Source organism: Panulirus ornatus, chromosome 8 (genome assembly GCF_036320965.1).
Source record: "Panulirus ornatus isolate Po-2019 chromosome 8, ASM3632096v1, whole genome shotgun sequence".
NCBI classification, from domain to species: Eukaryota; Metazoa; Arthropoda; class Malacostraca; order Decapoda; family Palinuridae; genus Panulirus; species Panulirus ornatus.
In genome coordinates, this window is record NC_092231.1 from 6,739,373 (window position 1) to 6,754,927 (window position 15,555).

Here is a 15,555-nt window from a genome sequence, read left to right on the forward strand (position 1 = left end):
TATATATATATATATATATATATATATATATATATATATATATATATATATATATATATATATATATATAAGATCATAATTGCCATCGCCATATATATATATATATATATATATATATATATATATATATATATATATATGGCGATGGCAATTATGATCCTTACCCTTACTTGACACCCAGAGAAATACGGTAGACTCGTTCCCAGGCACAGTGGTACCAGCTTCGCAACACAACCCTGACTCTCGCTGCCGGACACCTCCCGCACACACACAACCGTAAATTATGATTTTTCTACAAACCTCTCCACACTTCCCACCAATATATTTATCATTCTACCCCATGACATGAGTATTTTTCTTTTTTTTACGTTGGAGGCTCCAGTCACGGACAAGAGTTCACATCAAGGCCGGGCCTTAATTAAAACATAGAGAATTGTGAGAGGGAAAAAGAACAGATATGGAAAAGTAGAACAGACAAGGGTAATGTATGACATAGCCCTTCTGGGTATATAACTCTCCCGCCTGGGCTGCCACAACCAGGTGAACGGCAATGCTGAGAAAAAGGAAGAGATTACATAAATGTGCGACATTTTCTCCTTTCACATAAGGGCGAGTTCCCACGCTGTACAAGCGGACGGTGAACCCTGCTGTAATGTTGAACAGCTACCAATTTATCTTGAGACTAACGACCGCATTGTCCACAGGAACTTTTTTTTTTTTTGTTATTCTGAAATAATCTTTAAGAAATATCTTCGGTTATTATGTCGAATCCAGACATCCAATAACGGAAAATGTTTTGAACCAAATATGTCAAAGCTACACACACACACACACATACAAATATCACGAACATTTCATTTTTTAACATTAAGGATAACAATGACAACGTCCTCAACATTAACAGGAAACCAGAACTTCCAGGGTTGTCCACCATCGCCTCCAGCCGTCGGAGAGAATGTAAATGCCTTTTGTGAACTCACCTTCTGGGCAGTGGAACAGACCCTCCTCCTGTGGAAGAGAAAATAAAATCAACTCAAAAAATAAAAGCAATAAATCTTTATTAAAGTCTTATATATATATATATATATATATATATATATATATATATATATATTATCCCTGGGGATACGGGAGAAAGAATACTTCCCACGTATTCCCTGCGTGTCGTAGAAGGCGACTAAAAGGGGAGGGAGCGGGGGGCTGGAAATCCTCCCCTCTCTTTTTTTTTTTTTTTTTTTTTTTTTCCAAAAGAAGGAACAGAGAAGGGGGCCAGGTGAGGATATTCCCTCAGAGGCCCAGTCCTCTGTTCTTAACGCTACCTTGCTAACGCGGGAAATGGCGAATAGTTTGAAAGAAAGAAAAATATATATATATATATATATATATATATATATATATATTTTTTTTTTTTTTTTTTTTTTGGTCTCCCGCGTTTGCGAGGTAGCGCAAGGAAACAGACGAAAGAAATGGCCCAACCCACCCCCATACACAATGTATACACACACACGTCCACACACGCAAATATACATACCTACACAGCTTTCCATGGTTCACCGCAGACGCTTCACATGCCCTGATTCAATCCACTGACAGCACGTCAACCCCGGTATACCACATCGATCCAATTCACTCTATTCCTTGCCCTCCTTTCACCCTCCTACATGTTCAGGCCCCGATCACACAAAATCTTTTTCACTCCATCTTTCCACCTCCAATTTGGTCTCCCACTTCTCCTCGCTCCCTCCACCTCCGACACATATATCCTAAACATATATTCTAAACTGAGAGAAATGAATGGTTCCCTCGCACGCCACTCTTAGAGAGCGGAAATACGCAAAATATGCGTAAAACTTAATGTTTCTTTTGTTACAACAACTATAATGTAACTTCTTTTTTTTCACAGCCCTCGTGACGGAGCAAGAAAACGCAAGAGATAATTTCCAGTAATTTGTTCTTACACATTCTTGAATTGTGTTCCATTGCGCAATATATATATATATATATATATATATATATATATATATATACATATGGCGCATTGAGGCAGTACTTCAGTGCCTTGCGTCATGATGAACGACTCGTGTGAGTTATGTGTTGTCATGTGTTACAGGTGAGTTGAGGCAAAGTAATAGCAACCGGAGGTGCAGGAGTGAAACTTGACAGGCACTGAATTGCTGCCTCAATATGCCACAATCACAAACCTGGAGAGAGAGAGAGAGAGAGAGAGAGAGAGAGAGAGAGAGAGAGAGAGAGAGAGAGAGAGAGAGAGAGAGAGAGAGAGAGTTTACTCGTATGTTAATATTAGACAATTGCTTACAGTATTTACATACGATGAAAAAAATATTTGCACCACATGAATAGATACATGTCTACCACTCCACCTTCCCCAACCAACCCTGAACTAGGACGGGCGGGCGGGTTGGGTGGGGTATGTTCCGGGTTGTGCTGTGGTGGACCTTGAGGCCGCCGTCCAGTCACGAGAGATTTTAAAAGATATACGTAATTCCATCAGTCTCTCCTGCAAGATTTCTCTCCGTTTTCTATACCTACGAAAGCTGTTGGGTATAAATGACGGCTACTAAAACCTCTACTTCATTACTCCATTTCAGGGTGTATGTTAGAACTTCCGTGGTGTAGTGGTCAACGCTAGTGAGTCATCACGAGCCCAGCAAGTGTCGAGCCACCGCATGGTTCAAATTCTGGGCGTTGCAGTCAGATCACTTCCTCCCCAGGTGTTCTTCTTCCCCTTCGGGACTGGTCAATACACGGGTACAAGGCTAGGCTGGGGTGCATGTAATCACTATTTGTGCAATGGGGAGACAGTTTTACACTCGTTTTGCCCCGTCTCTTAACTTTGTATACACTTAACTTTGTATACACTTGTATACACTTTGTATACACTGTCTTTACTCGTGCACACACACACACACACACACACACACACACGTGTGGAAACACATAGGAATAAAGACGCGGTACACACATACAGAGGTTTAGAGAAGGGGCAACCATAGTGTAAAACCCCCTCTCCATAAAGTACAAATAAGTAATTTTCACACACACACACACTCCATATTATTTCAGCTAAGCGAATGAATGCAGGAGCCGCGTACAAGAAGCATAGACCAACAACTCCGACATTTAGGTTGAGCCGCGCCCTTGGCAAGTCGTGAGATTTTTTTTATATCCTTTTCCATGACGTTCCTTCCACCACATGTGTGCGCGCTTGTGAGGGATTTCCCGGCCTCCTCTGCATACAAATCCGGATTCATATTGTCCCGAGTCTACTTATTGCAAGAGTAATCATGCTAATATATCTGCCAACTCAAGCGTAAAAATGTTATTGATATTCTAAAGATTATATTTCTATCCAAAGCTCACGAATTTTGGACATTCACTGATAGTAAACATTGTCCTTTGACTACAAAGAGAATTCTAATGACTATGCACTTCATGCATGGCTTTTTAAAAGCAGTAGTATATATATATATATATATATATATATATATATATATATATATATATATATATATATATATATATATATGTGTAACCACAGCAAATCTAAAATATTCAAATATATACATCTGGTGATGTTATATGCATTCACTACCATACTCTAAAATGCTTGAAATACACAGTAAAGTTGTATCACCAAGCTCAAAACTTGTTAAAAAAAAATAATGAGAATGCAAACTGTCATTCAAGATGAATAAAATATCAAGAAGTATTTGGCATCCCCACCCCGACCGCATCTCGCTCGCCTATCCAACATTTCCTACTTAGTAGTTTGACGAACCATTTATCCCTCTAATAACCATTATCTATAAAAACAATCTTACATATACCGTACGAACACTGATCTGAATAAATAATTAGTCATTGAATAACATTTATCATAGCCTAAAGGAAAATTGAGAGGTTTTTCCCTCAAAGTTGGTAACAGTGTCTCTGTATCCCTCCTCCACCTCCCCCACGGAACCATCACCAGTGGCGCATCGAACACCTCGTCTGACACTTGAAATATTAATCCCGTCTTGCTCTCTGAACGCGTCTTTAGTTCGTGTATCGCCGGTATGGCTCCACTGCTGCGGGTTCGCTTTACCCACCTGTGAACGAAGCAATACTCTTCAGCATTCCATTTCCACTGTTTCTCGGCAATGACAAAAGGATGTATTATTTTTTTCCAAATTACTCCTTAGCGTGTGTGTATTAATCGTGATAATCAATGCCTCCAGTCACAACCCGTAGGATCCTTCAGCCTCACTGACTGCGGAGGAAGTCAATTCATCTCTAAGAATAGAATATACATAACTTGTACTTTTAATTTTTCACGTCCGCCTCCACATGATCACAGGAAATTCCATATCACAGTTTCTTTTAAAATTCTTTTCTAGGCTTTAAATGTTGTCTCCTGGATTCCAAGCCAAATAATTCATCAACTATTAACAACATAAAAGGCCGAAATGAGCCACACCAATGGATTATTATAGGTTCTCAGAGTTAACACCCTATCGCTTATAACTAAAATATTTAAACCGTTTGTCTTTACACTTTTGATCTTCATAGGAGTAATGAATGTGACTCGATAAGGGTCTATAGCGAGGATAAAGAAGTGCCTCTCTCATGCGCAGTGACTTCACAAGTTTCGTCCGCTACACTCAAACAGGTTTCGGCTTCCAAGAACCAGGAGCGTCCCACATACCCTGCAGCCCTTGCCATCCCGGCCTGAGGTGGAACCGGGCCCCCGGGGACCCTTCAGCTTTGCGTAGGTCACTTATCTACGCTCAAACATTACGCTTGTGAGGCAGACTTCTCGAACACTTACCGACTTTTAAGTGTCATATGTCACAGGTGTATTACTATTCCTTAAGTCAGCCCTTCGTGCTGGCTCAGAAACAATTCAATTGTTACCCATTTTCTTACTTTCATTTTATTTGGTCCTCTTGTAAACTATTACATCTACGTAGTAGTGCAAGTGACACATTTCTCCTTAATATCTGTAAAAGCTCAGCCACTCTGAGCCAGCTCCAGGCATATGACCACCAGGTCTGCAACAATTAAATCACACAGTGTAATGGTAACCCGACAGATGGCAGCACCGGCCGTACGTATGTAATCAGTAATTATCGTACATTAGCAGCAGTTTAACACGACATATTTTGACAGTGAAGCCTCGTCCTCTAATGCTAACAAGTTTTTGTTTACGTGTTTGACAAGACTTGGTTGGGATTTTGGCTTAATGACCATTGCTACGGGTGGCTACTAAATCCAGCAATGTACCTAGTCATCCTCGCTGTTGGCCAAGGTGTTGGTGTTGAAGCAGTTTCTTGCTAAATCAGTCGTCCTCCAAAACGACATGAAGGGCACCTCGGAAAAATATCAGCGAAAAAAAGTGAAAAAAATTCTCGTTTTCAAGGTCTTTCAATTGTCACAATATAAGAGATGAATAAGATGGAATATTACCAACAATCTTGGGAGGCAGATTAACTACACTACGAAATACTTAAATGTCAAGTCCCATTTCCCTGCAAAAATGAATGTCATTGTCGATACCAAATCCCGGAATTTCGCTCATTAAAAAGATGTAAACTCGTACGTAGGAAAAACATTTGATCCGAATACCTAAGTACCCACAAGAGAAGCACCAGGACTGTCATCTACTCAACTAGGTTGCGTGCATGTAATGGCAGGTTAGGAACGTCGACCATCTCCAGGAAGGCGACAGATGGCGGGAGGAGACGCCTCTCTTCAAATACATTATGGTTACCGACCCCTCAAGATCTACGCCCTGAGCAATACCTTATAGATGATAAAGATGATTCGAGTGGGCGACAACACCTACTCCATAAGATACCAAGGATAAACACAGACAGAAATGTCTTTTCGTATAGTTTACAAATGAATTTCTTACGTTTACACGAGCAGAATAACGTCTATATTACACAGATAACTTCCTCCCCTCCGCAGCTCTGTAGAGTGAAATGTTAAGATAAGTTCTTCAGACGCAGTGAGGCAGTGAGTGGCGGTCAATCCAGCAAGAGGAAGTAATTATGTGTCGTCCATGAGCGGGGGTCGCTCCCTCCTGCCCTTCACACAGGTACCAGAACAAAGACTTTGAGGAACGGCTCGCCTACCTGCAGGGGCCGCTGGCGTTTACTAGTTATCATACACCAACTTGCAATGGTGTTATCATGAAGCAAGATGGTCTCGTCTTTGCATACGGTGGCCACATATCGGCCGATAACGCTATCGCCTTTGGAAAAATGCCGTCGCAACTCCATTTAAGGAAAATTCTAAGAAACAACTTTGGGAATTGAGACTTCTACGAAGGTAGACGAGAGCAAAATATGATATGATAATAGTAGACACACCATTCTGGAAGCTACAGTGGCATTAGTCACCGAGTCGCTAGCCAATCGGAGGAAAGATCGAAAAAAGAAAGTTGGTTGATCTGAAGGTGGGCATGTCCTGCTGGGGCTCGTGCGTCGTTCGGGTACCCGGACGCTGGTCGTCCGCCCAGCCCACCCGCCGGGCCCACCTGCGTTACCAAGCACACAATGGCAGTTTCCGGTCTGGGTGACGGGCAGATCTTCCTAAAGACTCGCAAATTCGCCAATTTAACACCAATTCCCGGCGAATATTCAGGTTCTTACAATGCGTCTCTTGAGATTACTCCGAGTTAACGATTCGTGAAGAGTAAATTGGGCAATGCCAAGATAATTCTCAACATATTTATATATAGTTCGTATGATACGTTTAATACAAATATCGTTAAGTCACGTTATAGAAAAGAGACCACAATAGCAATCAACGAGAAACAAAGAAGTCGTTTCAGTTTCGGCTTAAAATATTTTATAGAGACGTTGGAGAAGAACCTGTACGTCCGTCCGCTCCTCGTCAGAACACAAGAACAGAACAATTCAGCATCAAGGCTACAGGTTTCAACCCCCCAGCCGATGTGATAGGCAACCCCTTAAGGAGGTTAGTTACAGCCGGATCCTCCTCCTCCCAGGACCAGAGGAAAGGTGTGTGGTACTGACGCGTCGACACCCGGGCCACTCCCCATCCTCCCACCTCACCGGGTGACGTGGGTGATTAGGGTGACGCACCGGGTGACGTGGGTGATTAGGGTGACGCACCGGGTGACATGGGTGATTAGGGTGACGCACCGGGTGACGTGGGTGATTAGGGTGAAGCACCGAGTGACGTGGGTGATTAGGGTGAAGCACCGGGTGACATGGGTGATTAGGGTGACGCACCGGGTGACGTGGATGATTAGGGTGACGCATCGGGTGACGTGGGTGATTAGAGTGACGAGAATGGCGGTATAGCTGGTGTTAGGTTTAGAGTGAAACGATGGTAAGTAAGATGTTAGGTAGAATTTGATGACCCTCTGATGGTTAGTTAGGTTGAGTTAGATGAAATGTGAGATGGTTAAGTTGATTTTTATGTGGTGGATGTGCTGATATGACCGCTCCCAGTCACAGGCGCGAGTGAAGAAGAACAAAAAAAGGGTGATTTAAGCCTGTAAGCCATGTAAGCCATGTTTGCTAACAATGAGAGGATGTTGCTGTCCTGAATACGTGATAAATCCAGCCAGTACCCGTTTTCTTTTATCACTCCAACGTTACTCAGAGAAAATTATGGTTTACTATAACCCATATTATAAAAAAACAGAGCACAGCGGCACTACGTTTAGCCACGGGGGGTGTACGTGAATTATGACGCTGTGGTACGATAGTCAAGCCGACATATCCAAGCTTTGCTCCGTACCATCATACTGCAAACCACCGTCTACGGAAAGTGTTATACAACCGTCCAGTTTGGAACCGAAGCGGTGAACTGGACGGTGTTATGGTAAGGGATGGCTCTCTCGTGTGAGTTGTTTATGATCAACACAACCGACTCGCACTACCGCCACATCCCAGGCCTCCTTGTCTGCGGTCTGGCGCGGTTATCATCGAATTCGCTGTCCAGAAATAACGGTATCAGGAAGATGGAGATGTGACAAGAGTAATTTATATATATTTTTTCTTCAGCAACGGAGTTCTAGAACACTTGGAACACACTACCTTCCGATGCAGTAAATAGAAAGATTATCCAAACCTTCGCATAACAGCTAGACAAATACGTGAGTGAATACGTCTTCTTCAGGGAGACAGAACGAAGTGTCAGCTGCTTCTACTCATGAAGGAGGGAACCTTCCGTGCACACTTCCCTATAAAATTTCCAAAGGCAGTATATTTATCCCATATGACACGGTGTCTTTCCTCATTTCTTTAATCCACCCGTTGAGCCGGAGGGAGGGAAGGTGTCTTCTGCTCTACAGTCCTGTTTCTCTCACAATTATTATAACTAGACAACCTCCTCATGGACCATAGAGTCTCCTGTCATCTGTTCTTCCCATAAATTCCCCTCTGTGGGCTCATAGGTATACATATATATATATATATATATATATATATATATATGTATATATATATATATATATATATATATATATATCCCTGGGGATAGGGGAGAAAGAATACTTCCCACGTATTCCCTGCGTGTCGTAGAAGGCGACTAAAATGGGAGGGAGCGGGGGGCTGGAAATCCTCCCCTCTCAATATTTTTTTAATTTTCCAAAAGAAGGAACAGAGGGGGCCAGGTGAGGATATTCCAAAAAAGGCCCAGTCCTCTGTTCTTAACGCTACCTCGCTAACGCGGGAAATGGCGAATAGTTAAAAAAAAAAAATGTATATATATATATATATATATATATATATATATATATATATATATATATATATATATTTCTTTCTTTAAACTATTTGCCATTTCCCGCGTTAGCGAGGTAGCGTTAAGAACAGAGGACTGGGCCTTTTTTGGAATATCCTCACCTGGCCCCCCTCTGTTCCTTCTTTTGGAAAATTAAAAAAATATTGAGAGGGGAGGATTTCCAGCCCCCCGCTCCCTCCCATTTTAGTCGCCTTCTACGACACGCAGGGAATACGTGGGAAGTATTCTTAATCCCCTATCCCCAGGGATATATATATATATATATATATATATATATATATATATATATATATATATATATATATATATAGTGGTCAACAAAAACATTCCTTCAGTGTGGTTGTCTCATCATCACCACAGCAGTCGAGCCACTATGGTCTCCACTGGACACCACGGCGGACCCTCACACATAAGTGCAGTTCTGGATGGAATCTCTGATTGAGGTACTCGCTCATGACTTCCTCTCCACCTGTGTAATATAACCCAAGGAGGAGGAGGAGGAGGAGGAGGTGGTAGGCGATGCTTCCTTCCAAGTCCCGCTACAGTAATTCTGACGTTACGACCACAACATGGCGTGGGGGGAGAGAGAGAGAGAGAGAGAGAGAGAGAGAGGCCCACTGGCTGCCGACAGAGCATGACTACGGCTACATCAAACGCCGCCAGTACAACCGGACCTTCGTCAGCAGTAGGCCACTGAACCCACCGCAGACGAACGTCTGTAAGTAGGTCTGGTGAGTAGTGGCACGGAGGACCTCCTCCTCCACTACCTTGATATAAGGAGGAGGAGGAGGAGGAGGAGGAGGAGGAGGAGGAGAGAGAGAGAGAGAGAGAGAGAGAGAGAGAGAGAGAGAGAGAGAGAGAGAGAGAGAGAGAGAGAGAGAGAGAGCATACATGACCCTCCTTCCCTTATATCGCCCTCACTTCTTGAGGCAGATCGCTTTAAATTTACACGTTGCCTTAGTGTGGACTCCCGTGTTCGTCGTCTATACGGGATTACACGGAAGCCTTTGCCACAATCTAACGGCCAGATAACCATGACAAAGTTGGTTCATAACCAAAGCCTCAGTGTTCCATACGGTCAACTCATTCGCTCAATGCAAAATGTGGATACAGCATCAGAATGTCAGGTATCTCATAACCAAAGATAGGGTGTTGTACCATATTTTTTCCAGGATACAGTTGGATCTCATCCTCGAAAGGTTCTGTTCTCTTCACAGTCTAAGACACAGTGTTCCAGTCTGTGTCCAGATCCCTGGCCACCGCCACAAACTTTACAATTTACAACATCTCCAGACAGGCTCAAAAACCGCAGAAATAATCATGGCAGAGCTTTTTCTAATACAAGAGGGACAACATCCTCGAGTCTCATGGTATAGTTACCTTCTCCATACACAGGGTTTACTTGAGGAAAGGAAATGGTGCGTCTTCGGGTGTGACCCCGGGGCTCACTGGCAGGCACAGACAGACCTACCTGTCCAACCTCAGAGCAGGAACGACTTGTCCAGAGCACAGCACACGAGGTGGTGATACCTATGAGGCTGGGCGTCGCACCCTTGCCTCACACCGGTACCAAACACAGTAGAGGCAAGGTATTCAAACATCTTTTAACAGCCACATGTGGATCACAGCCCTCCCACAGCCCCACATCCGCCTGGGGCAACATCCACACTCCATGTCCACACACATAGATAGACACACTGCTTTTTTTTTTTTGAGAGCCTTGGCTGTGGGGGGGTCCAGCATCAGCGCCTCTGGTCATGTTCTGTTGATCAGAGGCGAACGCACCGCAGGACAGAAACCCCCTGAGAGTCAGCACCTTCAGGAAGCAGAAATTCCTTATATAGAGTCACCGCCCTCACGCAAGGGGAATTTCCCCGCCCCCGAATCACCATCGTCAGGTGAGGGACTCCGAAAAAGTCACCATCGTCAGGTAAGGGACTCCAAAAGTCACCATCGTCAGGTGGAGGACTCCAAAAGTCACCATCGTCAGGCAAGGAGGGGACACCCACCCCATGAGTCACTGTCGTCAGGCACGGGAGTCCTCACAGTCACCACGGACATGTAGGAGGTACCCCTCCCGAGCCACCATGGCCCGTCAGGCGAGGCAGGAGAGACACAGGAGCAGTTCCTGTCCAGCAAGCCCAGCCTCACGTGTGTGTGTGTGTGTGTGTGTGTGCACCCTGTCCACTGACAGTGTGGGACAAAACGACTCGTCTACACTTAACATCTCACACAAGTCACCACTACATACCCTTCAACTCTCACGATTCTACATTCAAGCCTGTGTAGGTCGCTGCATTTGAGTGTCGACAGTAAGAATCGTTCATCTGTCCCATACACTGAACACGCGACGCACGAAACATTCGCTGCCATTACGAACGGTCGACCTCACCACGAATAAGGAGGACCCACGCACTACACTATCGTTGGTCGTGTGTGTGTGTTATACCGCGACTGCTCAGTGTGACACACACACACACACACACACACACCTGCTCTAAACCTCCTCCTGACGATGGTCCAACCCAGAATGACCCCGAGCGACCTTCGACCTCACTGGAAGCGGGTGGGACATGGCTCCTTGATGAGTCCCGCTTGCGACAACTGCGGTTTCATCTTGCGGATAAGGTCTGAATGGGAGGAAGGAGAAGTGAAGTGCTTTGGATACCTGGAAGATGACTTTGCAGCAGAGGGAACCATGGGAGCTGAAGGGGTTCACAGCGTGGGACAGGAAGGGAGGGAGGGAAGGCGAATGTCCTGGGTGCACTATGATGTGTGTGTGTGTGTGTGTGTGTGTGTGTGTAAGGAGAGGCTATTATCTGTGTGGGGGTATGGCTGATGGTACAGTAATAACGACAGTGCTATATGGGTGCGAGTTTTGGGTTCTGTATTCAACAAGAACGTGAGAGGACGATCATGATAGAAAACAAAATGCCTGAGACTGTATGTGACGTGAGGCGCGTTGATCGTACCAGGAAAAAACAGAGAACAATGTGTGGTAGTACGTGCAATGGGTAGAACTGACTATACGGGTGTGGTGGGTTGAGTCGGACACACGGAGATGGCGAGGGACGAAAGATCAAGATGATGTATGTGTCAGAAGTGGATGGGAGGATGGGAGGAGGGTGGATAAGAAAGAGCACGAATGGCTGACTGATAAGAGGCTGTGTGGGAGGGGTATCGGGGCTCAGAGGTATGCATGGAATTAGGATGACTCTGATTGGTGTGGGTCTACAGGAGGCGAGGTGCTGCTGCCACTGGGCTAATCCAGGATATATACGAAGCGGCAAGGTCATTACACCACGGGAGTGTCTGTGGGACTTGGTAGTGGATGGGGAGCTGTAGGTTCGGTGCATTACACATGACAGCCAGTGAGTGGATGTGTGCAAATGAAGTCATTGATATTCTGTTCCTGACGCTACCTTGGTAAGGCATGGAAAGCCTTTTTGTATACATGAACACGTGAATGAATGAATGAATATATATATATATATATATATATATATATATATATATATATATATATATATATATATATATATATATATATTTTTTTTTTTTCTTCTTTTAAATTATTTGCCATTTCCCGCGTTAGCGAGGTAGCGTTAAGAACAGAGGACTGGGCCTTTTTTGGAATATCCTCACCTGGCCCCCTCTGTTCCTTCTTTTGGAATATTAAAAAAAAAATGAGAGGGGAGGATTTCCAGCCCCCCGCTCCCTCCCCTTTTAGTCGCCTTCTACGACACTCAGGGAAAACGTGGCAAGTATTCTTAATCCCCTATCCCCAGGGATATATATATATATATATATATATATATATATATATATATATATATATATATATATATATATATATATATTCCTGGAAATATGGGAGAAAAAAATACAACCCATGATTCTTCTACGCATCGTAGAAGGCGACTAAGAGAGGCGGGAGTTGGAAATCCTCCACTCCTGTATTATCTCCCCCAAAGAAAAGGAACAGATGAAGGAGCCAAGCGAAGATTTTCTTTTTTTTTCCTCCAAAGCTCAGTCATCTGTTCCTCACTCACGCGGGGAAATAAGGAGCCCTAGTGTGTGTGTGTGTGTGTGTGTGTGTGTGTGTGTGTGTGTTTGAACATACAACTTTGCTGGAGTAATCTTTGTATTTGAGGATAATTCACTATACCTTCCCAGTGGCCAGACACTCTCTCCACATCCACAACGATATAATCAAGTTCACAACCATAGCAAAATGCGTTATAACAATTATACAGTTCCCACCCCAGTGGTCATATGTTTACTGCAACCCCTTCACTTGTGACACACACACACACACACACACACACACACATGAGACAGTTAAATGACAGAGTACCACAAGGAAAGTTAACCACACACCCACGTGTAAAATAACAGGGTTTTACCACGGGCGAACTAACGACCGAACCACCACGCCGCCGCCGCCGCCACGCTAACTGCCTGATTGGTCCAGTGACCCATATTGATGATATATTACACCCCCCCCCCCCCCAACATTAAGCTGGCTCCACCCGACGGAGGGAGGGAGGGAGGAGGGAGGAGGAGGGGAAGAGGAAATAGGGCTATGGTTGCCCTCCCAAGCCGCCGACCATGACGTCAGGAGGTGGGTTGTGGAGAGAAGGGGGGGAGGTTTTCATAGCCTCTCCACCCACTTACTCCCCGGGGGACGGCCACCCGACTATCACTGGGGTGGAGGGAAATGGCATCAGTGACTCTCCCCAAAGACTATCAATACATCTGAATCAGATATAAAAAAGAATTTTTTTTTCACTGAAATTTTTTTTTCACGGAATCGAACAATTGGTAACAGTGGTTCAATGGAAAGATGTCCGTCTGTCTGTCTAATGGCTTAGGTTCGGCGCCTGAACGTGCATTGGTAAAATCGTTTATATAAATTAATAAAACCAGTCCAGGTATGACAGTTCACTATGGTCGTATTTCAAAAAAAAAAAAAAAATCCATATAATATCACACGGCTGAAACTAGAACAGAAAATTTTCTGCTCACACAATTCTAAAAAGTTTTCCCCCACAATTTTAAAGTTTCCCCAAATCAGTTACTCTAAGTTAAGCGTCGTTCCTTCAGAACTATTTTCTTGTCGGTTGAGATGCCAGAGAGAGTTGTGGTGTGGATGGGGAGGAGCCTTCTGCTGTACTATCCTGTCTCCATCTATAGTGGTGGGTGGGGAGGTGCCTTCTGCTGTACTATCCTGTCTTCATCTATAGTGGTGGGTGGGGAGGAGTCTTGCTTTACTATCCTGTTCTCCATCTACAGTGGTTGGTGGGGAGAAACCCCTCTGTTTTATTATCCTCTCTCCATCTATAGTGCTGTGTGGGTATATATAACCTCGTCTTATTATATGACTTTCCCATATATTCCCTGTCGTCAGCTGATCACCACTGGTACAAGAAGCCTTAATGACATGGTTCATCAGTCTCCCCATACGTAATCACCCACTGGGATGGAGAAGGAGAAGCGTAGGGAGGAATAAGGGATGACTGAGGGTGAAAGGGAGGTTGTTGTTCCAAGGGTAGAAACATGGGAGCAATACATGCCTCATCCTCCACCAATCGCCGGGCGTTCCTCAGCCAGCCGTCCCCGCAACTCATCCGACCCTCCCCTGTGTTGTAAGGACCGACACAAGCAGCAGCCTAGCCTTCATATCACAAACTCTAAACAACAGATATATAAATCCTTTATTCACGTCAGTGGCGGCAGTTGAGTAATCTCAGGAGGGCCAGAGATAAAAATTCCACAGATCAGATATCTAAAAGCCTTTCTAAAACGCCACCTTAGCAACTGAAGGTACTTAAATCGGGTAATATCACAGCCTACTTCAGTAGACGTGGCGCACGGAGAGCACATTTCTTCACCACTTTCTCCTATTTCTCGGTCATAACCATTAGACAATCTTGTCACTCTACAGAAATCTTCACAGGAAGATCAAGACCCCAATCCCCCCTCTACTAGGCTATGAACTTCACACCATTAGTGTTATAATAACCGTAACGAGAGAGAGAGAGAGAGAGAGAGAGAGAGAGAGAGAGAGAGAGAGAGAGAGAGAGAGAGAGAGAGAGAGAGAGAGAGAGAGAGGATGCATGTTATTTTCTTTCTATGTCGTGTCTGGTTCTTGCCCATGTTACATATGGCTCACCTTCATATTAATTCTTTACCTGTATAGATATCTGTATCTAATCTGTTAGGCAGGTCAACATAAATCCTAAATATATTTGAAAATAAAAGATAATCTACACGGATTATCAGATGAATTAAGACGTTTTCAAAATACTTCATGTTTAGGATCGAATCATTTTTAAAAAAAAAATGTTTTGGGCTGAGTGACTTCCCTTATAACTCTACCTACGCCAAGGTAATATTCGATCAATGGGTCTTTTCCTACAAGATGAAGAACATCTTTATATTTTGTTACCTACCTATATAAAAGTGAATGCATAAATGTTCCAAGCAGCCTTTTATATTTCAAATATTTTCAAAACAACTCACAATATACATATCTAGAGAGAGAGAGAGAGAGAGAGAGAGAGAGAGAGAGAGAGAGAGTCACTAACCATTAGTCTCAAACGTAACTTAAAACATATAATGCTGTGTACTGTGAATAACATCCGGGACCAGAGGTGTACACATGTATACAGCAAACTCCCCATATCAGCAGTAAACACACACACACACACACACACACACACACACACCTACCTGACATTGACAAGGTCAATGTCAGCGGATGTTATG

General features: G+C 43.9%; 1 protein-coding gene across 2 annotated transcripts in view; it reads right to left on the bottom strand.

The window, feature by feature from the left end:
- The window catches only part of uif (sushi, von Willebrand factor type A, EGF and pentraxin domain-containing protein uif), a 203,195-nt gene that overhangs the window by 160,406 nt on the left and 27,234 nt on the right, over positions 1-15,555 (bottom strand). For both annotated transcript variants that reach the window (XM_071664039.1, XM_071664038.1), the window contains exon 3: positions 981-1,008. In XM_071664039.1, the coding sequence (XP_071520140.1) occupies positions 981-1,008 (28 nt within the window). The remainder of the gene's footprint in view (positions 1-980; positions 1,009-15,555) is intronic.